This window comes from Lissotriton vulgaris, chromosome 2_1 (genome assembly GCF_964263255.1).
Source record: "Lissotriton vulgaris chromosome 2_1, aLisVul1.2, whole genome shotgun sequence".
Lineage (NCBI taxonomy): Eukaryota > Metazoa > Chordata > Amphibia > Caudata > Salamandridae > Lissotriton > Lissotriton vulgaris.
In genome coordinates this window covers 890,334,754-890,362,708 of record NC_141687.1, presented here as the reverse complement: position 1 = coordinate 890,362,708, position 27,955 = coordinate 890,334,754, and the positions used below count along the sequence as shown (strand labels likewise).

General features: G+C 43.7%; 1 protein-coding gene across 1 annotated transcript in view; it reads right to left on the bottom strand.

The window, feature by feature from the left end:
• MYOM3 (myomesin 3) overlaps positions 1-27,955 on the bottom strand; it is a 387,718-nt gene that overhangs the window by 199,449 nt on the left and 160,314 nt on the right. The window contains exon 7 of the mRNA XM_086956426.1: positions 3,429-3,517. Coding sequence (XP_086812552.1) covers positions 3,429-3,517 — 89 coding nt within the window. The remainder of the gene's footprint in view (positions 1-3,428; positions 3,518-27,955) is intronic.

Genomic DNA, 27,955 nt, shown 5'->3' with positions numbered 1-27,955 from the left:
AGGTTTTGTCCCATCCTAGGGACAGTTGAGCAATGTTTGAATTTCCAGCTGGTCATTGGCAAGTATGTCAAGGCAAGGAGAGGTTTTATTCACCTAACGTTTGTGAATCTCTCCTTAGCCTTTGACATAGTTAACAAATCTAAGATCTGGGGGATAATGACAGGGATTGAAATTGACCTAGCCATAATTGGATTGTTGCAGAGGATCCACTGGAATTGTCTGGTCAGGGTTGGTGCACAGGGCTAACTCTCTCCTGAAATTAAATCCTCCATGGTGGTCAGACAGGGGTGTGTGATGGCCTTCTTATTGTTTGTTATTTACATCATCAACCTTGAACCAAGACTGTGCAAAGCAGGGGAAAATCTCAGCAAAGTTAAGTCAAGGGCCCTGTCCATTGTACGCCGTAGACACAGCTCTTATCTCAAGAACTGCAAACGGTTTATAATGTCTTTTACAATCTTTTTACAGTTTTATGGGAGGGGGGGGGGGCTTTACTAATGAACCAATCTCAGCAAATCCTTTGCTATGAGTAAAGGCCAAAAAAGGTTAAAACTCGAACGTTCTCTCTGGGTGGTACAGAAATTCAAGAGATCAAGACTTTCAATATTTAGGCATTCCTCTTGACCATAATTTAACTTGGCACAGTCTATTTTCCAATAGGACTAGCCTGTGCCAAAGAGCCATGGAGGCGATAATCAGCTTTGCACACCAGCTAGGGCATAATAAAGGTGCTGGCCCACGTGAGAAGTTCCTAAGTAGACTTCTTGCAGTTCCCCAAGCCAACCCATCATTCTTGTGCCACTACAAGGTGGGTCTGTTACCCCTTGAGGACAGGATTAAGCTGGATTCTCTGTTACTCTGAGCCAGAATTTGGGCTAAAACAGGGGCTTCACTTTCAAAAGATGTACTGGAAGATTGTCTTTCCCTTGATCATGCTTTGGTGATCCCTTGGATCAAGTATGTTAAAGGGGGGTTTACAGATCTGGGTTTTGAAAATCAATGTCTCAACCTGAGAGATATAAAGCTAATTGTGACGTACTTGGTGAAAGAGGCATTTAGGGAAAGATAACGTAGCATCCACCTGGCACATTTTGACAAATTAAGTAGTTGTGCCAACTATAACTCCATCAAAACATTGCTGGGTTGTGCATTTTATTTGATTTCAACCTTTGATGCAAAAAGTAGGTTCTTGCTTTTCAGGTTTAATTTCCATTTATTAGGGGCCTTTCCCAAGGATGATGACTGGGGTATAAGCCTGCCAAATTGCCCTTGTGATGATTCATCAAAGCAAAGCACCATGTACTTTACTTTCTTTTGTTATTTATATTCTCAAATAAGAAGCGCTTGCTGAGACCAGTTCTTTGCTCATCCAAGATCAGTTTGCTTTATTTGCAAAAACTGTGTGAGTTAGATTTCTGTATAACATTGTTAAACTTTGTTTGCTGGTCGATAAGGATCAGCAACCTATACAGGGCTGTGTGCTGAATTTTTCTGATATATGAACTTTTTTGATCCTATAAAATGGAATTGAATCGTTTTTAACCATGTTTTTTATGTATGTTTATGCCTGTGCTGTTTTATACTGTGCTTTTATGGGTTGAGATAATACAAGAACTATTGATTGACTGACTGACTGACTCTGCATACTTTACCAGTGCTAACCAGTGCAAAAGTGCTTGAGCTCTCTCCTTTAAGCATGGTACAAATGTCTCACCCCAAATTGGCACATTTAATTTACTTAAAAGTCCCTAGTAAAGTGATACTCAGGTACAAAGGGCCTGTAAATGAAATGCTACTAGTGGGCCTGCAACACTTACTTTACCATAATATTTTTATTTTAGTAACCCTTTAAAATTGTCTCAGACCTGCCATTGCAGCCTGTGTGTGCAGTTTTAAACTGTCATTCAACCTGGCAAAACGTTGGACATGTACTTCATGTTTTACATGCCCTGTTAGTGAAAAGCTCACAAATTACTTTTTCACTATCGCAAGGTCTACCTAGCCCCTAGGATTGCATTGGGTTACCTTATCAGATTCAATAAGTAAAAACCTTTGTTTATGAGCAGGTAGAATTGTCATGTTTGGTGTCTTAGGAATCATAATTTGAATCCTGTTGTAATGATAAAGTCGGATTTTAAGTCACACATGTGAAAATTCCACTTTTAGCAAGTTGTGATTTTCTTGTCCTAACCCGTTGGTTCCTGGAACATGTTTCCTACATTACATTACTAGTTGTAGATGCCAGCTGGCCTTGGTATAGTCCTCCCAGAGAGTCACACAATAGAGGGTCAGAAGGAGGACTGCCCTGCTCCCAGAGGTCTGCCCTACTGCTTGAGGCCTGTCCTGGTATATGGAAGAGAAAACTTGAGCGGCACCCTTCATCCTAGGCTGAAGTGACTCCAAGGGTCAGCTGACTTATCTCCTGATCTAAGCTACAGGGACACAACAATCTGGAGAGGCCTCTCTGCAACTTCCCAGTTGACATGATGCATTGGATCTGCAACTGGACCTACCTGAGCCCCACTGGCCTCTGCTGCAGTGAGTTCCTGATCCCCAAGAGGTGCCTCTCAGGTCCTGGGGTGGCCCCAGTTGACTTCTCTTAGAAGAAAAGAAGAATGTCTTACGTTTTGGGCTTTTTGAAACTGCGAATGGGCCTGGTAGTGCCAATAACTTGCTATCCACACTGACTGCCAAGGCAAAGCTTGTGAACCATCAGCTTTGCACTACATTGGCCACCAGTGACAACCGGCAGTGTGAGATCTGCACTTGGTGCTACAGCATCAACAGCCTGCGATGCCTGCCAACGTGAAGCTCCAGCAAACACCGTTCATGACACCTGACAAGAAATGTACGCTACAGCGACGACCATTTGCAATGCTCTCCCTGCTCCAGATAGCCCCCTCCATCACAAACTGGACTCTTCGTGCTGGACTTTAGAAGGTAACTTTTTCAGCAAGACTAACCTGGTCCCTGTATTCAGCCCATGCTGCATCATGGCGGTCAGAACTGGTGACTTTCACCCAGTAGGCTAGGTGCTTTTAGGCACTCTACTTACCTTAAATATTTTTAATTGCATATCTCTGGATGTACTGAATGGATTTTTGTAGTTTTGATGTCAAATATTTTATTACATTTTACTCTATGTATCTAAATTGGTTTGAATTTGTCTTGTGTTAGGGTTTTACTTTATTACTGTTTGTGTGCTGTATAAGTAGTACATTGCCTCCAAGTTAAGCCTGATTGCTCTTGTGCCAAGCTATCAGGGGATTAAGGACAGCTTAATTTAGTGAATAATGAATAAACATAACATTATTTCCATGTATGGAATGCATACAATTATGAGTTTTTTTCAAAAATGTCGATTCAATGTTAAAAATAAAAGTGCCACTGAGAGGAAATCAAGTCTTACCGGCGGCAAAGGTACTTACTTCTTACAAGGACGTTAGCAAAGGACGTGGCCTGTCCACAGCAGTTTGTTATCTCCACGCTGTAATCAGCGGAATCATCCATGGAGCATCTAGGAACACAGAGACAATGTCATATCTAGGTCTCTGGTTGAGAATCATTTTCAGACACAATAGAAATTCAAGAGATAAAATTGTAGAGAGTTCGCAATGTGACCTGCAAGAGTTCATTCATGTATATCATCTTCTTACATATCTCTCTTACTATTTCTCCCCTTTTCCCATATATATCCAGCCATATACCATCTTCTGAAATCTCCCTTTTTCTCTATAAATCCTATACATTTATATACATCCTCCATTTTCTTCTGCCTTACACAGCAAGTTAAAGCTTGTATTCATAGAGTTCTCCTCAAACAGCACATTCAACCATTTGGCACCTTCAATGTATCCTTCTTTCAGGTGCTTTGATGTTAAGCCAGACCACCATTTTAACGTTTGAGAAAGGGCAGACTTAGAATGTTTTTTGTGGTGTAAAAAATTAGCTGTGGACTTCTAGGAAACTTAGTAGGGGTGAGACCTCATCTGTGAGCACCATGCAGGACATATCAGTTGTGACACAATGGGTAGGCACCAAACTAAACAAGATCAAAAACTCACCACACAGCTTCACTGTATAGACTTAGGGAGAGACATGCCCATTCCATGTTTCCTGGATATCCAATTAATGTGAATGTATATACAGTCAATATAAATAGTACCCATGCATAGGCAACTGTTATCCGGAATTGTATGGAATTTCTTAGGCCCTCCAGAGCCTACTTGCAGCAAACATGAAACAGCCTATGTCCGCCTGCATCTCTAAAACTGGTGCACAACATTTGGCAATGTAATGGTTTTAGTTCACTGGATTGATTTCTTCTGGAATGAACAACAATACCATTTGTTGTATGGTACTTGCACTGCTTTTGGTTCCCTGAGTGCAGACATTGCAGTTATATGAATTTTTTCAAAACGACAATGTGATTTTGGAAACACATTTTGCCAATTAAATTTTTTTTGGCCTTGATTATATTCCTCCCTTTTTACCATTAATCAAATGTTAGCTCTTGTCTAAGCTCAAACCCAGGTGGGGTGATTGTCTTACAGCTTATACTTTCTTAGTAAAAACTATGCATTTGTCTGACAACATGAACATCAAAACTGTGCAAGACTGATTCTATACACACCATCAGGATATGTTGACCTTAGTCCTGCTACCTCACAGTGCACCATCCGTTCCCCTAATTGGGAAAGATAACAGGTAGAATAAGCAACCTCAGAACATGACAACCCTAAATCCCCAAGGAAATTGTGGGAAAAGGTCTAGATCCTTTTCGTTTGGTTACTCATGCATACCCTAAGAGGTACACAAGAAATACACAACATGTCAATATTTATTAAAGCATTGTGATTCTTGAGTTAAATACGTGTGCTGCAATAACCAATAGAAGTAAACATAATAACGCCAACAGGAATATAAAAGTGGTGAAGAAGATGAATAATTCAACCATTGTGTTGTTTGCGGAGAATATATGCAAGCATATAAATACTGTTATATTTTGCTCCTGCCTAGCGCTAACTCTCCTAGTGTGCCTAGGGTGGGTGAATCTGCCAAAACCCTGTAGGGTGATCTAACTCCCATGTTACCTGTAGGTCAGTTTAATCAGGAAGGCCGTCTTAGTGGAGAGCTGGGCTTCATCGCTCACATGAGGTAAACAGGAATCAGCTGGGCTGGGATTCTGGCATGTGATGACCTCTCAAGCCAGAGAAATGCTTCTCTAACTAAACAAGGGAGTGATGTTTATATAATAAACATCACTGTGTTGCCATGTCGAAGTCCCAGCCAGGACGCTATTGTTCATTCTATTGTGATAGCGCAGTTGCCGAATGGAAAATAATAAACAACAACATTTTTCTCCGGATTAATACATCAAGGGAAACACTACATGCGCTTCATATCACCATAACACCTTTACCAGATTTCAATGCTCTGGCAACCATCACCATTTACAACTATGGTAATGTCCACATCCAATCTTCTGATTGCAATCTAGAAAGGTTTAACAACACTTTCATGAAGATCAAAAACACAATGTCCAACTATGCCCCCATCTCCTCTCAAAGTCAAGGTCCCTCCCCCACTCCTGGACTGAAACAAGGGCACTTACTCGTCCCTCCTCTATTTGATCTCCTATGCTACCTCATGTCCCCTCCTGTCTTGGCAAGACAGAAACCATTGCAGATGGACCCAGTTACTTTCTCTGAAAGATGTTTTCTGCCATTCTCCCATTATCCAATCACTGGAGCAGTGCAGGCCTTTAGCTCATAGAAGGCAAAGAAACGATAACCACTGCCCGAGTTTAGTCAACAGCCTCAACCTGAAGACTATTCGTCCAACTACCTTTTTGACCACCCTGGCCTCTGACTCGCTAGAATGGACATCCCAAAAGCAGAGGTTGTCCATTGAAGTCACATCTATTAGTCCTCTGCCAATCTATCATCCTAGCATTACTCCCAGCAGTCCCTCTCTAGTCCTCCACTGCCAGCCTTTCCTTCCCCCACTGTTATGTATCATTTTAGGACCCTATTGTACTTTTCCCGATTCATGCCCTAATATAGGTATAAATCACCACATCCTTATATAGGCATTGAAATCATAACCATATTTAGGCATAACTCATGCAGTTCAAATACGGCAGGGCAATTTCCACTAGTTCCAAAAATCCACAACGATTTCTTGGAAAACTCAGCTTCAGCAGCCGGGTACTTCCCCTTGCTTGAATATTGATTTGTCCAAGATCTCATGGAGTTTTCAAAGAACTGAGACTCCTTGATGACGTTATTATGTCCAACTGTACGTCAAAGTCGGCACCTTCAAGGTATAAATATGCCCACACTCGCCCAAGCAAACACACGCCCTGCTACAGCAAGTGCCGAAGGAAGCTGACCCTCGAGCAGACGCACTGAGAGAGACGCTGTCTTTTCTACTGCCGAGAAATCCAGCTCCAGTGTTTCCAAGCTACCCTTGCAGGTTGTTGGGAAATCGAGTCCCGAGATTGACCTTCTTCATTCTAAACTAAGGTAATGTCTGATTAGACCCTTAGAGAAATCATGGACAGATTCTTGGCAAAAGAATACTACATTTATGCTACACCTCACTTACTTCTTCCCTCGTATTAAGCTTAGGTTAGGGACACCAGGGTAGGCGTATTTTAGAAGCACCAGTTGAGTTCTTTTAGCCTCTGTTATTTATGTATGTATTTATATATGGTTTAGGAACCATACAATGCTCCTACAGTATTATTTTATTCTACTATTTGTACTGTACGCATTATATTTTACAAACAGTGTTACGATTGTAGCAGTTCATTTCTTATGCTCAAGAAAGAAGACTGTTTAATAAAACCTTTTATTGAAAACGCCAGTCTTTCTACTTTCTCTGCGCCTCTAGTGAAACGAAGCATGCACGACTGACTGAGTGAAATATCTATCCATTGTTTCCACGACTCTGAAGATACGTTTTATCTTGGGTCATGTTTATGCGGTTGTCAGAGACTAATCCCTTCTTGTGAATTCGAGAAAGTTTCTAGTGACCTCTGAGCTAGCTGGCACACACAATTAAGTCTAGTATTCGATAGAGACCTAGTCGACCTCAGTCCTACGTCTAATCTATAGGATATATTATTGGAGAAGTGTGTCTCACTGGTTAGAGCAGGCAGACCCTGAAGCAGAGGTCAAACCCGGGACCAGGGTTCAATTCCGGACGCAGCAGGGTCTTGAGCTCAAATGTCCATAGACTCGATAATTCTCGCTTCGGTGCCTGACCTAATCATGGGTTCACACTCTGCAACTCTGGGCATTAAGCTTGCTTAATCTCCACAACGGCCCCCCACGGCGGGATGCCTGGCTTTCACCTTGGGGATGCCCTGTAGGGGCTATCTCACAGGGAAAAGCCAGGACGGGTTCCCAAGGCAAGCGCGGAGATACTCCTTTGGGGGTCGAATCTGGTGCTATATAAGAATATAATAATAGTAATAATAATAATAATTCCAATGCGCAGAGCCTATTGGGAATATAGGAACTACACTACACCACAACCAGTGGTTCCTCTGGGTAGTGGACTTTCGGTGACACCTCAGTGGGCACACACTCTTCATCCACCCCTAGGTCATACTGCATTCTCACCCATAATGATGAACCTTCTTAGTTTGATGCCAAACTTACAGACCTTAGTCAGGACCGTCAGTAGTTAAAGCCATTCTCCAGAAACTTATAAAGATCACCTCGAAGGTTAAGAAGCACTTACATCCTAACTTGACCTCTCAGGATCATAGAACCCCTACTGTAATCATTCACTCCAATCTCTATGGTACTACCCAACTTCTCTAATCATGTCTCTATGATCAAAAGAATTCACTGAACCCACTTGTGAGATCTCAACCCCACTCCAATTCTACCTCTAGAGACCCCAGAGGGTTACAGAACACCTATCTGATGCTGACATGCACTCCCTTCTGCTATCATATACCAACACACAAGGATTCGACACCCTTGCAAAGCGTCATCCAGGCTATTCCCTTCGAGCCGTATAGAGAACCCAGCCTCATTAATAGATCCATGAACAAGCATAATCTGCTTCAAGTCTACACAACACACCATGAGACATTAGTTACCAAATCTAATCTCATATCCTTGCTCCTTTATTGCAGATCAGTGGGAAAGTATGCAGCTGACATTGCTGATCTCATTCTTGCTCAAGACCTAAACCTCCTTATCTTAACGAAAACATTGCTTAAAGATTCATCCCCTCCCGTTTTGGACATACTGGTACCATCCGACAATGACATCATCGGAATGGACAGATCCAGAAAAGCTGCGGGTGGCATAGCATCCAATTACCGTTCCACACGCACCCTAAAACAATCACAAAAAGTTACAATGATTTTGTGTGAATACCTAGGTATGGAGCAATAACTAACTTGTCTTTAAACTGCACACAATTTTCAATCCCCTGGGTAATAACTTACCCTTTATTGGACAAATTATGGAGACTCTAACTCAGACCAATACACCAATCAGATCTTCCTTGGGGATTTCAAATTCCATTGGAATGACTTAAATGACCCAATTTTTAACATCTTCAAGGCCTCGTTATGGACCTCAACCTCACCCAATCTTGCAATGGCCTAACAACCAATAGAGGCTCCAACCTTGAACTAATCATTGCCAAGGATAACCTGATACGACTTGAATCTGCAACAGCCTGTGACTATCTGATCACTACTAAGGGCCTTATTATGACTTTTACGGTCTTCCAATGTAACTACCACCACAGCAGCTTCAGGAAGACAGCCACCACCCTCACCAAAGATCCTAACACTGCCAAAAACCAATGTCCACAAAGGCATGAAAGAAGTAGCCGAATGGATGAAACATAGCCGTCTAAAACTCAACTCAGACAAAACGGAGGTGCTCATCCTAGGATCTTCCCCCTCTGCCTGGGATGACTCCTGGTGGCCTTCCGCCCTGGGCACAGCACCCGCACCCACAGACCATGCACCTAACCTTGGCTTCATCCTAGACTCCTCTCTCTCGATGTCCAGACAAGTCAACGCAGTCTCATCATCCTGCTTCAACGTACTTCGCATTCTCAAAAAGATCTTCCGTTGGATCCCCCTCGAGACAAAAAAGACTGTCACCCACGCACTCGTCACGAGTCGACTGGATTATGGTAACACACTATATGCTGGAATCACAGCAAAATTACAGAAAAAACTCCAATGCATCCAAAACGCATCAGCAAGACTCATATTAGAGATCCCTCGCCAAGATCACATCACCGGACACCTAAAAGACCTCCACTGGCTTCCCGTCAACAAAAGAATCAAATTCCGCCTTCTCACCCACGCACACAAAGCCCTCTACAATCTTGGACCCGAATGCCTCAACACTCGACTGTCTTTCTACAAACCCACCGCCAACTAAGATCGTCCAATCAAGCCCTCGCCGATGTCCCGCTCATCCGAAAATCCACCATGGGTGGCAGATCCTTCTCCTTCCTTGCTGCCAAGACCTGGAACTCACTCCCCACTCACCTCCGCCTTACTCAGAACCACATCTCCTTCAGAAAAGAACTTAAAACCTGGTTATTCGACAAATAATGGACCCCTTACCAAAGCGCCTTGAGGCCCTCAGGGTGAGCAGTGCGCTATACAAATACCCGAACTTGAACTTGAAAATACCCAAGTCTGTGGTGAGTTCACGTGCCGAATTATGAGTTTCATCCAGGATGGACGTGTGGTGCGACAGTAGTCTCATGGTGGCAGCTGTGTTAGGCTCATTGGAGAGCCTAAACAGCATTCCGCCGCCATGAGAGTGCCTGCAGCACGTTCCAGCTTGGTGTGGCATGCACCATGTCGTGCATGACAAACTGTGCAGGAACAAGGGTGCAATTCCAGGAGGGTACAACATGTGCCGCCCTGCATGCACCCCCAGGCCCAGATTCGGCCCCCTTATCTGCATGCCTGCCACCCCTTTTTATGGCGGGTCCCCAGTGGATATACAGGTCGTAATATGCCTGACTGTGCCGGCATCAACACCGCCAGCATATTCAGGCCTTTTGCAGACCGTCATAATTATGCATATTTTTGATATTGATATTAAATTTGCGATATTTCTGTCAGTTGATATTTGTTGCCTCAGTATTATGGCAGTAATCCATCGCCACTTGGGCCTATAATGTGACCACATGACAGATGAAGGGTCTGGTTCCAACCAAACAGAACCGAGGTGCATGCATAGGCTAAATGGTCATGGAGAGTGCATGCTGGAATGGTACAGTGCCCATCTCTTGAAAGTTTCTCAGGAACTGTGCAGACTGGTAACATGCCTGAGGGCGCTGGCCTCTGCTCTTATCGCAGCAACAGACGACATTCGAACTCTACTGGACAATGGAGACACAGTCGCCCTCATCCTCCTCGACCTCTCTGCAGCCTTCGACACAGTCTGCCACAGCACCCTTTTACAACGCCTCAGAAACATCGGAATCCAAGGAAAAGCACTGGAATGGATCACCTCGTTCCTCACCGGAAGAACCCAGAGAGTCCGCCTCCCACCATTCAAGTCCGAGGCCTCCGAAATCATCTGCGGCGTACCACAAGGATCCTCACTCAGTCCCACCCTCTTCAACGTATACATGAGCCCCCTCGCGGCCATCGCCCGACAACACAACCTCAACATCATCTCTTACGCGGATGACACTCAACTGATCCTATCTCTCACCAAGGACCCCAGCACCGCTAAAACTAACCTACACGAAGGAATGAAAGAAGTCGCCGAATGGATGAAACAAAGCCGTCTGAAACTGAACTCAGACAAAACAGAAGTCCTCATCTTAGGTAAATCCCCCTCTGCATGGGACAACTCCTGGTGGCCGGAAGCCCTCGGAAATGCACCCATCCCGACAGACCACGCACGGAACCTTGGCGTCATCCTGGATTCTTCACTCTCAATGAACAGACAAGTCAGCGCCGTAGCCTCTTCCTGCTTTAACATTCTTCGCATGCTCAGAAAAACATTTCGCTGGATCCCCCCCGAAACAAGGAAAACAGTCACCCACGCTCTAGTCACGAGCCGACTGGACTACGGAAACACCCTCTACGCAGGTACCACCGCGAAACTCCAGAAGAAACTACAACGAATCCAAAACGCCTCAGCCAGGCTCATATTAGACATCCCACGCAACGAACACATCTCCGGTCACCTTAAAGACCTCCACTGGCTACCCGTCAATAAGAGGATCACTTTCCGTCTGCTTACCCACGCACACAAATCACTCTACGACATCGGACCAGATTGCCTCAACTCTCGACTGTCCTTCTACACCCCCTCCCGCCAACTCCGCTCTTCCAGCCAAGCCTTCGCCACTGTACCTCGCATCAACAAGACCACCATGGGAGGCAGATCCTTCTCATACCTGGCTGCCAAAACATGGAACTCACTCCCCGCTTACCTTCGCCTCACCCAGAATCACCTAGCGTTCAGAAAGCAGCTTAAAACGTGGATATTTGACAAATAATCCACCTCCCCTTCCTAAGCGCCTTGAAACCCTCTGGGTATGTAGTGCGCTATATAAATGTTTTGACTTGACTTGACTGACTTGCTCTCAGCACGGGTCCACTCTTGTGCAAGAGCAAAAAGAGCTCTCACCTCTCTTGGCAGGAACATGGGATCCACTGAGGCTGTATGGTCAGGCATCATCCCTATGTGTTCAAGGGTGTGTTTACAAGGGTATTCAAGTGCAGGCTTAATGGATTAATGAGTACATTCCTGAGGAACATGCCAGGCTACATCAAACAAAACCCACCCAATGTGAGCCTCAAGGGTTCCACTTCTCTGACAGCAGTTGAACTTGGTTAGGACATTATTTTCTCTTAGATGGATTTGAATTTTAGAGAAAGGCAGCGGCACAGGATGGGGCATCTGCAGTTACCAGGAAGTCATGATCCAACTAACATGGTGATTTCAAGCAGTTAGGCAGCAGAACCAACAAGATCACTGAAAACAGACACACAGAGCCTCAGATTCATCAGCATTCACAACGACTGGGCCCGTGGACAAAGCAACAAAGTTCTAGTCTTATTAGTCACAGAGTTAACAGTAGGCAGTAGGCCTGCCGAGATGACATGATGAAGTCCAACCTGAAAGCACATTTTCTGAAGCATAGAATGATTAGTCTCATTAGTGGCAGCACCCCGATTATGCTTCCTTTATCGGCCCAGAAAGCAGCATGTACTCGAAGGGTATGCACAGATACTACTGGATGTATGTCAACCCTGTGAATGCATAATAAAGCTACAGTAGGTGGGCACCCACACAGAAAGAATGATTATTTGAGAGGGCTTGCAGTGGAAACCCAGACCTGGGGAATACATGATCTGGGCAGAGCAAGCCTCCTGTAAAAGGTCAGTGGTGTGATAGCTATGGGATGCAAAATTGGACACTCATGTGTGAAGAATGCATCTCAATGAATGTGCTGCGGAGCTGGAAGTGGAGACCCATCCAGCACATGGTGGTAGAGGTCACTGGTATCATTCACCCAGAATTAATTAGCTACTAATTACTGCAGGTGGACGGCCACCTAGTACAATTTGAAAAGTCCTAAAGGTTACCAAATTAAAGCTTATCTAGTCCGTTAGCTCAGCCTTGAAGTCAATATTACAAGATTGTCATTGCATTGTTTGTCCATAAAGGTTTCCCTTGATAATCAACCAGCTGCCAGCATTGTTCCAAAACCTTCTGTGTCAATGTTAATGAGCATTGGGTGGGAAAACAGGTAGGAGTGCACCACTTCAACCAATAACTGGGATGAAGGTTTGAATGGGCCATTCATTCACTACATTTTTAATGATCAAAAATATCCATGAGAATCAAAGTAGCTGACCTCGACTGTAAATACTGACCTACCATGGATCAAATTGCAAACCGAGTCATTCCATGGAATTCCATTACATTGAGTCTACAATATGGGACAATAATGTCTTTTTTTATCCATGGCCCCCTGATTTATAAACTTACCCCATGGTTTTCACCCCTGAGAAAGAAACAAGTCACCATCAACAACATAAAAAGTGCCTTATTGAGAATATAAATAGTAAGATCTGTCAAGTCTGGGTCTGGTGGGTCAGTTGACTAATGCGTCTACTGCAGGGGCCTGTGTTCGACCTCATGGTCACAGGTTCAAATCCTGGCAGGTTCCCTCAGCCTTTCATCCATCTAAGGTCGATAAAATGAGTACCATTGAGTTGGGTAACAATAAACATCTGTTATTCATTGCCAAGATCCCTACGGGTGAATGTGCGCTTTACAAATGCACATGTTATTTTATGTTAAGAGACAACTCCTGTAATCTCAAGGATTCTGAGTCTACACAGTAATGCAGTAAGGTCATGGGCATGACGCACAGAGGAAGAAACCATACGCAGCTTGTTACATATGCTGTATGCTGCTGGACTAAGCAGGCGTGAATAAGAAGTAGGAAGTAATGAGAGGTACCCCTTAACAAGGATCAAGGGAAGTAGGGTTGACCAACCAGTAAAAAGGAAAAGTTCCATTGAGCAAAATATAGAATTTATAAACTTTAGTGCACAGAACCAATAACACAATTCATATATAAAGCAGAAAACCACAATTTATTAGTCACACAATATTTAAAAAAAAGTGGGCAATAGTCTGTCTTTTTGTATCAATTTTGCTGGTCAATATTGAATTCTATGTGTTTTTATTTAAATTCTCCATTGTTTCAATTGTTTTTACTTGTGCCAAGTGGTGCTATTGCCCACTTTTTTAAAAAAAATCTTGAATCTTACTATAGTCATTAAGTACGAACAAAAAATATTCAATAACACAAAGTCAAATGTTTTTCATTGATGTTTGTATTTTCAGTTGGTACAAAAAACATCCAGTCCGGAAAGTACAGCCGACACGTGTTTCGTCACGCCAGTGACTTTTTCAAGGCGAAGGCAGCTGTATTGAAGCCGCAGATCCTAAAAGGCGATCCGGTTAAGTAGTCGAGATAAAGCAGTGGATGAAGAAATGTGGAACCCGAAAATACCGTATGAGTATGAAAGATGTAGAACTTCACGTGTGGTCACCATTAGGTCCATAAATGACAATGTCCTATTGAATATTTTCTATTTTGTACTTAATGACTATACTAAGATTCGAGAATAACTGTTAATAGATTATTACCAGGAGTGCAATGGTATTTATCTTTCCTAAATAAGAAGAAACAAGGCTCCTCAGACCAATTCTGAGACTGCACAATAGGTGAAAAAGCAGGAAGTTACTGGACTGAAGGTTTGAATCCATAAGAATTACTCTAGTGGTACTCAACTTTGTAATTCTCTTTCCCTCACCAGCGCTAGAACACAGGACCTCGACCCGGCCTATCAATGGAAACCTTGTAATTCTACTTCCTCACAGACTGCTCCTCTCTGGATAGAAGTGGGTCACCTTGAGCTCCCAATCTCAGGCTAAAAATACTTAGAGGAAATTAGTTTTGGCGAGCTATTATCGAAAGGGATCTACTTGTCAGTGTGTGTTGCAGTGTACCACGAGGGGGGTGTTGGATAATGGTTATCGGGTGCGTTGGGGGTGATCACCTGCCATATGGGCTTTATTGTGTAGCAGACTAACAAAACACATAATATGAGAACATATGTCATATTACATTGTTGATTTCCTTTGCGTTGCTTGAATTTTGCAAGATACTTTCCTGAGTAACCTGAACGCAAAGGAGGGCCGGTTACGCTCACACACCATCAGCCACATTACTAACAGATTTGGGAAAAAGTGGCAACAGACTGACTACGGGTTGTAGTCTGTAAAATAGGTCCTAATAAAAGCCCTGTTACTTTTTAGCACAACAGTATTGGACAGAAACATGGGAACCAGGGGCAAGATGAGGGAGGCGTGCTAAATTACCCAACGCCACGTCTTTGAAGTTTTTAATCTTGTCTAAAGAGAGAGACCTACATAATAACGTGATATGATGTATTCACTTGAAACCACTCTTCTAACATTCCATAAATATCTCTCACAAGTGCTCAGGAAGACTCCGTCTGGCAACAGCAGCTGTTGAATACTTACTTTGCCCATCCCAAACCAAAAGGGATAGGTGTGTGCAGATTGAATTGACCCTCTCTTTTGGACGTTCTAATATTTTCAAGACTCCAGTGACACTTCGGGACAGAGCTGTGCAGACCGTCCGAAGGAAATAGCCTTTGTCTTACAATGGATTCAGCTGGGCCTCATTTATGAACCTGTGCGTCACTTTTACGCCGCCGGTGCGTCACTTTTTGTGACGCACCAGTGGCGTAAAAAATGCACCTTGTTGCGTCATATTTACAAAGAGACGCATCTAGGTAGATGCGTCACTTTGTAAACCCCTGCGCCACATTATACCTGCGCCAGGTATAATGTATGCAAGGGGGGTGGTCGTAGAAGTGACGCAGTGAAATATATGAGATTTCACTGCATCACTTTTAGGACGCCGTTGGGTCAAAATCTTGCGCCTGCCTCACAGCAGGCGTAAGACTGACGCCGGTCTTGCCCCATGTGAAAGGACGCATTGCTGGAGTTGCGTCACTTTTGTGACACACTCCCACAATGCGTCACTTTTGCGCTTACAGATACGTCAGAAATACTGACGTATCTGTAACTCCTTGCGACATGATGCGCCATACATTAAATATGACACATCAGGAATGTCGCAAGGAGTGCGCACTGAGAAGTGACGCATTGCTGTTTTCACGCAACGATGCGTCATTTCTCATAAATGAGGCCCAGATGTCTCTTAGTTTCCTTTAAAAAGGGAGAAGAAAGCAAGAAGCAAACCTGGCTTTACAGTGCAGTCTTGTTACTATTTCTTTTAAATATACCTATACTAGTTGCTGGCTCCACCCAGACGAATATTTATCATTCACCAGTTATTGGCTGCATTGGTGGATCACTCCCTTATATGGGTTGCTTGTATTGCAATACCCGAAGGACTATACAACATCTCAAAAGTGCTCGGAATCATCAAAGATATCATTATTTATGCCATATGTGCATTGTATGCAAAAGCAGTACATTTTGTTTTGTTTTTTCACTGCCGAATTATTTTTTGGAAATATAGCATTTGTAACTCACGTTTTTGCCTCCTGAAGCACTTCATACACACTGGAAAAGAAACATTTGCAAAACCAAAAAGACTTGCTTTAATGTGCCAGCAAACGCAGGCACGCTCGTTGTATTCTTAGGCACATTAAAGACATATCTTTTGGCTGTACAGATGCTTGTTATTCTAACTGAGCTATCAAGCAGTAAAGATGGCTCAAAGAAATAAAACAACCCTTTTAAGCGGAAGAATACTTTCCCTGAAGAAGATTTTTCCATCTAAACCAGTCTTATTCAGGACCTGACAGTGTATTTTTAGGCTGGAGGTCGATGAGTGCATCTTCTAGATCAGTTTTGTACCAGGAAAATAATCCTATTTCATCTGCACGGTTGTTTGGCACATCTTACTGGCCAAAGTTTGGAAGTTTCAGGAAGCACTTTGCCATTGATCAGTATATTTATTTCCTTACTTTCCGCGCTCTCTCCGTGACTGTGACTGTCCATCGCCCTACTCTTTCGTGCTTCCTTCCTCTACATTTCTTCCCCCCCCCTCTTCTCTTCTCCCTCATAGTCGTTCCCTGACCCCATCTTTGTTCTCTATCATTCTTCCTCTCTGGGGAATTGTTCAAAACTTGATTTTTAGCTGTAATAGGCTCCCACAAAATAGAAACCAGTGACCCAGGGATGGGCAGGTGGGCATAATTTAGACCTGGGCGAAATTTAAATTACTTCAGCGTAATTCGCCTAACCTTGGAAAATGTGTGTTATGCTTGCATGAAATTCCCAAAATTACGCCATTACACCACATAAATTAGTACATGCCATTTAAGGTAAATAATTATTTCAAATGCACTGGAAAAACAAAGCAGCTATTTATTTTTGCACATGTTTTTGTTCGAAGTCCGTCCTCACATCAAAAATTGAGGGAAGGGCACATTTCACTCTAGAATATAGAGCAAAATGACAGATTTACATTTCCCATAATTACATGCAACTATATGCAATTTTGCCAAAATATAAAAAAAAAACAAGTAATGCCAATTTTGCGCACTGGGGTCAGGTGAATGACCATTGAATTTTGCGACTTGCAAATTGCGACAAAGTGCGAGTCGCAAAACCAAATGTACAACAGTGTCTGAGACATTGTTTGCAATTCCTAATGGGGTCGCAAATTGCATGCCTCATAAATATTAATGAGGCTGTCGTAATTTGCAACCCCATTGGGAACGGCTGGCACTCCCACTATGTCTGGGACTGCTTGTATTTTACATAAAGCAATTTTTTTCTTCAAATGCAACCCGTTTTCCTTAACCACTTTAGTGTGTCGAATGACCAGGGGCAGTCCAACGCACAAGTGCTCATGTGCATCGGACGGCCACTGACCGTCCTTGCACATGGCACAGGGAATCCCTCTGATGTGTGCACCAGAGGGATTCCCTTTCCCCCCCAACAGCCTCTGGAGCTTCCCCACCTCCCAAGGCTGTTTCTTTGGTTTCCCTAAAATGACGATCAGAATGCATGTCGCGATGACGTAATTTCAGTGAGACCGAAACTGAAATGAGACAGTCTCTTTCGTTTCACTTTCCATATGCTCAGGGGTCTATCTCAGCCCCCTGAGCACATAATATGAAACCTCACTTGTTTGGCTGTCCAATGTAGAATCAGCTCATTTTTTTTAAATGTACCACTTAGAATTCGCAGGCTATACATTTAATCCCAATGTTTTTGGCTCCTCCCAGCAACAGGCCTTTGGCCCCCCCTACACAAGTGAGGTATAATTTTACTCGGGAGGACAAGGGGAACACTGGGTGGAAGTACATTTGTGCCGGCACGGTGATCCCACACAAAAATATATGGAAAAAAAGATTTATTCAGCTAAATTTGAGGTTTGCAGGGGATTCTGAGAAGGGAACGTTGGGGGATATACGCAAGCCATATCTCGCTGGACTCCCCAGGGTGTAAAAATTTCAGAAATATGTGGGTTTGGTAGGTTTCTCTAGATGGCTGCGACCCCGGGGCCAAAAGCCCAGTTGGCCTCCCCCAGCAAAACCAGGTCATTTTATGAAAGGCCATTTTTAAGTCTCCCCAAGAAGTTTTGGACCCCTTCATGTCACAGGTATTTGATTCACCCACATGAGTGAGGTACCACTTTTATTGGGAGAGCTGGGGGAACACTGGGTGGTAGGAAATTTGTGTCAGCCCGGTGATTCTACAACTTTCCCACAAAGAAATTTGAGAAAAATTTGATTTTTTCTTCAATATGTAAGGTTTGCAGGGAATTCTGGGTAGGGAAACATTGGGGGATCCATGCAAGCCATACCTGCCTGGTCTCCCCCGTGTCTCTAGTTTTCAGAAATGTTTGTGTTTGGTAGGTCTCCCCCTGCAAAACCAAGTAGTTTTATGATAGGGAATTTTGAAGTATCCATAGTACAATTTGGGCCATTTCCTGTTGCAGCCACTATGCCTACCCACACAAGTGAGGTACCATTTTTATCAGAAAACCTGGGGGAACATTAGGTGGTAGGAAATTTGGGTCTGCCCAATGATCCTACAACATTCCCACACCGAAAATTTAAGGTTTGCTGGAGATTCTGAGTAGGGAATCTTTGGGGGAACTTTGCAAGCCATACGTCCCTGGACTCCCCAGGGTGACTATTTTTCAGAAATGTGTGTGGCGTTGGTAGGTTTCCCTGGATGGCCGGCGAGCCCGGGGAACAAAACTCAGGTGGCACACCCTTGCAAAACTAGGTTGTTTTGTGATAGCTGATTTTGATGTCTCCACAATAAGTTTTGGGTCCTTGCCTGTCGCCACTACTTGACCCACCCACACGAGTGAGGTATCATTTTCATCAGAATACTTTGGGGAATGCGGGGTGTGTTGAATTTTGTGGATCCATGCAGATTCCAGAATTTTCCGTCACAGAAATGTGAGGAAAAGTGTTTTTTTTATCAAAGTTTGAGGTTTGCAAGGGATTCTGGGTAAGAGAACCTTATGAAAGCCACACAAGTCACCTCATCATGGATTCTCCTGGGTGTCTAGTTTTCAAAAATGTGTAGGCTTGCTAGGTTTCTCTAGGTGCCTGCTGAGCTAGGGGGCAAAATGTATGGCTAGGCCCTTTGCAAAATAAGGGTCAGTTTTCACTATAAAAATGTGGTGTGTCCATGTTGCGTTTTGTGCAATTTCCTGTCATGGGCACTAGGCCTACCCACACAAGTGAGATATCATTTTTATCTGAAGACTTTGGGGAATGCAGGGTGGGTGGAATTTTGTGGATCCACGCAGATTCCAGAACTTTCCATCACAGAAATGTGAGGAAAATGAGTTTTCTGACAAAGTTTGAGGTCTGCAAGGGATTCTGGGCAAGAGAACCTGGTAAGAGCCACACAAGTCACCCCATCCTGGATTTCCCTGGGTGTGCAGTTTAAATGTTTTTTATAGGTTTGCTTGGTTTCCCAAGGTGCTGTCAGAGCTAGGGTTCAAAATCTACAGCTAGGCACTTTGCAAAAAATAGGTCCGTTTTCACTGTAAAAATGTAGTGTGTCCATGTTGCATTTTGTGCCGTTTCTTGTTGCAGGCACCAAGCCTACCCACAAAGTGAGGTATCATTTTTATCAGGAGACTGACAGGAATGTAGGGTGGGTACACTTTTGTGGATCTACATAGATTCCAGAACTTTCCTTCACAGAAATGCGAGGAAAACGTTTTTCTTTACAAAGTTTGAGGTTTGCAAAGGATTCTGAGTAAGAGAACCTGGTGAGAGCCACACAAGTCACCCCATCCTGGATTCCCCTTGGTATCTAGTTTTAAAAAATGTGTAGGTTTTCTCTGTTTCCCTAGGTGTCGGCAGAGGTAGGGATCAAAACCTACAGCTAGGCACTTCGAAAAAGGGTTAGTTTTCACTGTAAAAGTGTGGTGTGTCCACGTTGGTTTTGGGCCGTTTCCTGTCGGGGCACAAGGCCTGCCCACACAAGTGAAGTACCATTTTCCACTGAAGACTTTGGGGAATGGGGGATAGGTGGAATTCTATGGATCCATGCAGATTCCAGATCTTTTCATCACATAAATGTGAGAAATGTTTTTTTTGGTTTACATAGTTTGAGGTTTGGATGGGATTCTGGATAACAGAACCAGGTGAGAGCCAGACAAATCACCCTATGATGGATTTCCCTGGGTGTCTAGTTTAAAAAAATGTGTAGGTTTGCTAGGATTCCCTAGGTGCTAGTAGAGCTAGGGTTCAAAATCTACAGCTAGGCACTTTGGAAAAAGGGTCAGTTTTCACAGTAAAAAAGTGGCACTAGGCCTACCCACACAAGTGAGGTACCATTTGCATTATGAGACTTAGGGGAACACAGAGTTGTAGAGCAACTGTTATTACCTATTGACTTTCAATGCATTTATGCCTTCCAAATGTAAGACAATGTGTAAAAAAGAAATCACTCTGAAAAATGTCTTATCATTCACATGCTAATATGGGTATCCACAATTTCGGAGATGTGCAAATAGCTACTGTTTCTAAACTCTATATTTTGTTCCCATTTCAGAAATACATAGGTGTCTTTCATAACTATTTTCATTGTTTATATTTTACCAAATGAATTGCTATGTATCCAGTACACTATAAAAAATCATTGCAAGACGCTGCTCAGTAATTGGCTCCTGGTTCATTGGGTTCTTGGTGAACCTAAAACTCCTATACATCCCCATAACCAGAAGGGTCCAGCAGATGTAACAGTATATTGCGTTAAAAAATCTGTCATACTTAGAAGTTACAGGTGAAAACGTTGGTACAAATGGCTGTTTTCTTTCAACTCATTTTCAATTTTTCCTATTTTCAACAGTTAGTTTTTATTAAAAAAATACTTGAAGGATCTACACAAATGACCCCTTGCTGAATTCAGAATTTTGTCTACTTTGTTGAAATGTAAGCTTTCCAGGATCTATTATTTCTTTCATACCGATTTCTACCATTACCTGGAAGGAGGTTGAAAGCACAAAAAAAGCAAAAATAGGCTATGTCCCAGTAAAATGCCAAAACTGTTTAAAATGTTTTTGGTTTTCTGACAAATGTCAGTCTGCTCCTGAAAACTGAGAAGATGGTGATTTCAGCACAACAAACCTTTTGTTTATACTATTTGCAGGGAAAAAAACTGACACTCTAATTTTCAGCACTTTTTTCCATTTTTCCCCCCAAAAACTAAATTTGGCTGTATTTTGGCTAATTTCTGGGTCGCTTCCAATGGAATCAACAAACCCTGGGAACCTTTAAAATCCACATGATGTTGGCAGAAAATGGCGTAAATTTGGCGTGGATACCTTATGTGGTCAAAAAGTTACAGGGGCCTAAGCACAAACTGCCCCAAATAGCCAAAAAAAGGCTTAGCATAGGGGGGATAGGCCTAGCAGCAAAGGGGTTAAAGGAAAACGGGATGCATTTTAAAAATAAAAATGAAACTGTTACGTTTTATTTTCTAAAGGCAAGCAGTGGTCACTGCCTGCCCTTAAGAAATATTTATGCATGCATTCACAAAGGGGAAGCTGTCCCCTGAGGACCCCTTCCCGTTTTAAATTGCTTTGCCACCCTTCCGAGAAGGGTGGTAAACTGCGATCGTAAAACATTCATACATTGTTTTTGGAGTCACTATTAGGAAGGGACGCCGCTGGAATGCCCCTTCCTAATAGCAAGTCCCTAAACCAATTTTGCGAGTTGCAAATTGTTTGCGACTTGCAAAATAGTTTTTGTACATGGCCCACACATTTAGGCCTAAAACCACTTTGCGGCCGCAAAAAATGGCTGTACATCTGGCCCTAGGATCTTTACCCCAGGACCCCATCTTGTGGAGAAGTGTGGCTCACTGGTTAGAGGAGACAGACCTGGAAGCAGAGGTCAGCCCGGGACCAGGGTTCAATTTCCCGCCTCGGGAAATTGAACCCTCTTGGGCTAAAAAATTCTCACCCCGGTGCCTACTCGATTCACGGGTTCACACTCTGCAACTCTGGGCAATAGCTTGCTTAATCTCCACAACGGCCCCTCGCGGTGGGATGCCTGGCTTTCACCTTGTGGATACCCTGCCAGGGTTATCTCACAGGGGAATACCAGGACGAGTTCCCTAAGTAAGCGCTTAGATACCGGGTCAGTGATTTGCGCTATATAAATACATGTACATTTACATTTAAGAGTTGCGCAGCCAATTGTGCTGTATTCATTTAACAGAGTGCAGAGGAAGTGAGGTTGTTCTCTGCACTACGCTGCATGTTTTTAATGGTTATGAACAGATCACCACTAGGTGTTGCCATGTCTTTAAGTCACTCTAAAATCATTCAGGTTTTTCTTTTTTACAAAACAACTTTCCTACTGTTATATTTCAGCACCTCAGTTTCCTTAGAATGAAGAAAAACAACACACAAAATAATGGGCCAGAAAGGAAGAACACAATTGTAAAAAAAATCACTATGTGAGGAAGGGGAATCGACTCAGGGGAGGAGGGCTTGTGCTGAGAAGCACTTCTTCCCCTTCATTCCACCCCGAGAAGCTTGATGAGGCTGCCACTCATGTTCTGGGGTATTTTCACACCCCTTATTGGAAATTGACTGTTCAGAGCCTCCAAAGATGAGCTGGAACTCACTCTGTGCAGCGGTTTTCAGCTCGTCTTCCCTGTCCCGTATGATATCGGCTCCTCGCTGGGTGGCTGTGCAATACTGGACCCCCAAGGATCAGTGGTGGGTGTATCTGTCTTTCTACTCTGATTGGAAAGTGCTGTTAGCCTGGGCCTTGCTTTCACTGACACTCCAGTAGACTGCAATGATTTTAATTAGGGACTGCATTTTGGATGCAAAGAAAAATGTGCCATCTCTCTTTGCTTGGTTCATATTCTAAATGTGTGTGATTGTGTATGTGTGTGAGATATAGGAATGAAGCACTGATGAAGCATTTGCCTTACATAGGGTGCAACTAGACCTGACTTTTGGGGGGCCTAACTCTTCAGTCAGCGAGGTGGTACAAGCATTTTCAAGCAATGTACGCAAAGATATCATTATAGCCAATATGAGGGAAAGAAGTGCCTAACTGCAATTTAAATGTAGCGGACAAACACAATCTAAATATGAGTGACAGATTGGAGTCCGTATTTCTCACTAGATTCTTCACTTCGCCTCAGTTGTTTGGTGGCGGGCCTACTTGCTGCAGCCATATTGTTGATAGGTGGTGTTTGATCCTATTAGTGCATGTGGATATTTTATTATTATTATTATTAATTTATAGAGTGCAGGCGAATCATCCCCAGGGGGATCTCTCGGCGCTTTGAGACAGCAGGTCTGGTGAGTGTGCACCTCTAAAATAGCCATGTCTTTAAAAGTTTCTTAAAACTGGATAATACGCCACATGCCCTAATGTTCTGTGGCAGGTTATTCCAGTGAGTAGCGGCCAGATAAGAGAAAGCTCTCCTACCCATCCTTGCCTTGTGTATTCTCTGATTGCACAACAGGTTACCATTGCTTGATCTCAGTTGTCGGGCTGGTTGATACCATATGAGTTTGTTTCTAAGATAGGAGGGGCCTTTCCCCTGAAGTGTTCTGAAGACCACGCAGATCATCTTGAAAATAGCTCGTTTTCTGACTGGGAGCCAGTGAAGCTGGTTCAATTGAGGGGCGGAAGGGGTCCGCGCCGGCTTGTTGAGGGCCAGACGGGCTGCTGTGTTCTGTACCACCTGTAGCCTTGATAGGAGGTCCTCCCTTACTCCCACAAGCAATGAGTTACCATAGTCCAGTCTGCTCACCAGGAGCGACTGGATTAGGGTTTTTCTCACTGAAAGGGGGATCCAGGAAAAGATCTTCCTAAGCATCCTCAACGTACCAAAGCAGGTGCCAGACAAGGACTTTACCTGCTCCTCTATCGATAGTTTATCATCTATCCTGATGCCTATGTTTTTAGCCCAGCTTTTGGGCGCTGGGGCTTCCCCCAGCTCGGCAGGACACCACTCAGGAGATCAAATTGCTTCAGCCTTCCCAAACAGCAGGATTTCTGTTTTTGAGGTGTTCAGTTGTAGAAAGTTCCTCCTCATCCAACTCGCAATGCTAGACATGCTGTTTTTAAATTTTACACGAGTTGACATAATGTCCTCCTCAATAGGGACAATTAGCTGCATGTCGTAAACATATGAGATGGTCTAAAAGCCATGGTCTCTGATGATATCAGCCTAGGGAGTCACGTATACAGCAGGGGAGGAGTGAGATCAGTCTGTAATTCTGCAACTCAGTCACATCCGCTAGCGTTTTTTTAAAGAGTGGTTTAACCCGTGCGTTTTTCCACTTGTTTGTGGCCATATCCAATGATATATTATACACCTTAGAGAGCGCACCTGCTAGGAGAGGACTGAGTGATGACATGACTGACGGTGGTGCAGGGTCTGCTGGGGAGCCAGATTTTACACGGCCTAATAGGGAAACTACTTGCTCATCTGTTACATGCATGAAAGAATCCAACCCCAGAGGGGGAGCACTTTCCTGGATAGTCACCCTTTTTAGGAGGAGCTGTAACATCCAGGACTACCTGTATCGCTCCTTCCATTCTGGATCAGGCAGAGTTGGAGTCCTCGTCCGAATTGAACGAGGGGGCTCTATAAACCTGGCCAAAGGCTGAGGCTGTTACTCTCGCCCATGGACCGCGGAAGTACTTCCTGACTTGTGGCCGGGCTACTGAGATTACTGGCCGCAGCGCGAAGCGGAGTGCCATATGATCTGTCCAACTCAATATTTCTGGGGGAACAGCCGTTATTTCCACTATGTTGGAGAAGATTGCATCTAATGTGTGGCCTGCGTTATGGGTGGGGCTGAAGACTTTTAGTGATAGTTCAAGTGATTCCATTGCTGCCACTAGGCTGGCAGAATCTGGATTTAGAGTAAGCTCTAAATGATGGTTAAAATCTCCAATCAGTAGGAATCTATTGGAGTTCAACACATGAGGGGCCAGTCTGTCTAGTAATGAGGAACACAAATCCTTTTTACTACCTCCAGGAGGATGATATACTAATGCTCCTATCCATTCCGTGGCCTGGTCGTGCTCTAGTCTGAATATTACGAGCTCCAAATTAGAAGAGGAGACCCTGTCCAGCACCCTGATATGATAGGGAAGACGTGTGGTAATGGCTAGTCCTCCGCCTCATTTGCCAGGCCTATCCACCCTAGTGAGTACATAATCGTCCGGAAAGGCCACTGCCAAAACCCGAGGGACATCGTTATTAAGCCATGTTTCAGCGAAGAAACAGATATCAGGTTTGGTGTCATCTAATAGGTCCCATATCTCAGATGCATGCTTAGAAATCGATCTAGCATTCAAATATAATCCCTGCATGCATGGGCTCTGTCTTTCCCCGTCTGTCCTGCTTAATTCCTCTAAACTTTCCTTGTGCGATCTATGTTGCAACTGTTTGCGAGAGACAGAGTGGGGCCTGGGGGGAGAGAATGGGTGTTTCGCCAAGGTCCATCCACAGTTTGCACAATCAGCATTCCTCATTGTACAGTTACCGTCGGCTTCTTGAATCTTGTTGCTCATCCCTCTACATGAGGCCCAATGTCTGTATGACAGGAGTGCTTTCCGTGAATAGGAGCCTCTGCTCCCAAGGGATATCTGCTGTAAAACCGGCGTCATCCTCTGGTACCTGGCAGCGTCCTGGCGCGGACAGGCGCAGCCGGGATTGCCTTAGGTGGGCCTTCGGCGCGCCCGCTGCGCGCGTTCGCTGCGCACTCGACCCAGAAGCGGAATTTATGGGGTAGGCGTGCTAGCAACTAGAATGCTAACCGCCTGGCTCATGAAAAGTGTAAAGAGACTAAACAGTGGCCTCTCTCCACTCAAACAATCGCCGAATGTGATTGCGGTGGACCGGAGAGTACACTGAAGGCCCCAATGCAAATAGCAACACAATTAAAGTTTTAAACGTTCCCCTAACACAAAAATTAAAACTATTCATATTTTAAAAACAGTAATGCTATGCCGCACTGCTCAGAATACCTGTCTACCTGATTTGTGATGTGTTTTATTTTGCTGTAGTTAGATAGCATACGACTTTTGACATTGCAATATTGTTTGATTGAGTATGAGTTAAAGTTAGATGAGTTTTCAAACATAATTATGATTTATTATCTGCTTAACAGTAAAAATTGAATTTGTAGGATCAGATTGGATGCATTATAGAGCTAAGGTAAATGTTAAAGAGGGGGCAAAGTTGTTTAGTACATTAGTTGTGAATGAATGGAGCTGACATAAAGGGAGCAGTGAGATGAGGATCTGTCTGATAGAAAAGATGCAACCTATTTCAGAGTTATGCGCCCCGCACTCTGATGTTGTTAAGTCTCTGTAGAAGCTTGGGATAGTGAACAGTATCAAAGGCAAGGGAGAGTTCAAGTACCCCATTTGTATTCCACTGCTGTTTTTAAATTATCCCATGAGAAAGTCACTGCTGCCTCTGTGCCTCAGCCATGCTAGAATCTGTTTTGTAAATATGAAAACAGGTTATTGTCTTTGAATGCCGGTATATGTTTTGAGGCAGATCTTCCAATCGTTCTATCTTTTCGACAAAAAACTGTCTGCTTTTGCCCAGCTGTTAGAAGGATTTCTTCTCAAAGCTTGTTTTGGTTTAGGGGAGTAAATACTTATATTCAATGAGTTGTTGGCTGTTGTGGTTGGATTGGCTTCAGAGTTAGTTATGATGACATGGGTCTGCAGGTGCTTCGGCTGGCCCACAGGCATTTGCAACATTGATAAAGGATTGATGAAACCTTGATGAGTTTAAAGGTGAATGACTGTAGATGTTTTTCGGTTTTGCAAACTGGTAAACTGTTTTGAGATTCTGGGATTGTGGTTCAGCAGGGGGAAGGGATGCTAGAAGAGAGAAATTGGTGGGTGAGACGTAATGCAGGTTTACCCTCCAAACAGCAAGGGCCAGTGGTGAGAAGGACTTCAGCTGTACTGCCAAGGAATCTGGATGTTCTAAGTTACTACCACTTCGGTTATTATGGCTGGCAGACACGTTTTCCTCTGATTAGGTCTGAAGGCCCTTTGACAGCTCTCTCTGTTCAAATCTTCCACCCCATGTTAAGGGTTTGTGGCTACTCTCAGCTCTGTAGGTTGTAGGTAATCTTTTCAGGACAAACTGCAGATCTCCCTTGAGCAAGGCAGCCACAAGATTACAATGAATGTTAAGTTACTGGCTCCAGTCAGCTTTCATCACTACCAACTCATCGATCTTGTGAAGAAAACAAAACAAAACATCTAAGCCACTCACCATTTAGAGGGTGAGGAGCGGCTATTCCTTCCTGTGTCCACTGTGTAGAGATGGACAATGATCGAAATAACATCAAGGATTATACATTGAGACACAAAGATGCATATTTATAGGAGTCAAGTGAACAAATATGAAGTGAAAAGGCCGTAAGATAAGCCATATTAATTTAGGAAAAAAAGTAATATTGCCTGTTGGACTCAGAATGTTCCCTGCAGGGTGTGAAGTCATTTTGCCATGTTCTGAGTGCTTGACTGTGACTCACTTATATCCCAGTTTTTTGATTTTGGCTCTAGGCTCACGAAAATATAACAGGTGCAGAGGCTTACCCCGGTCACTGACACAAATGAAGTCCTGCAACCCTCTTGTGACCTGGAGAGGTACACCAATTGTGCTCTTATATTGGTGACAGTGGACTACCACCCCTGCCATGAGTTTGGCATGTACAGCAATGATGGCAGCATACTGTGTTTTGTGAATCCACAGTCATGTTCAGACATTCTATCTGTTTAGCAGGCCACACTTGTGTAAAGTTCTGCCTCTATGTGTAATCTAGACCCTAATAATAACATCCA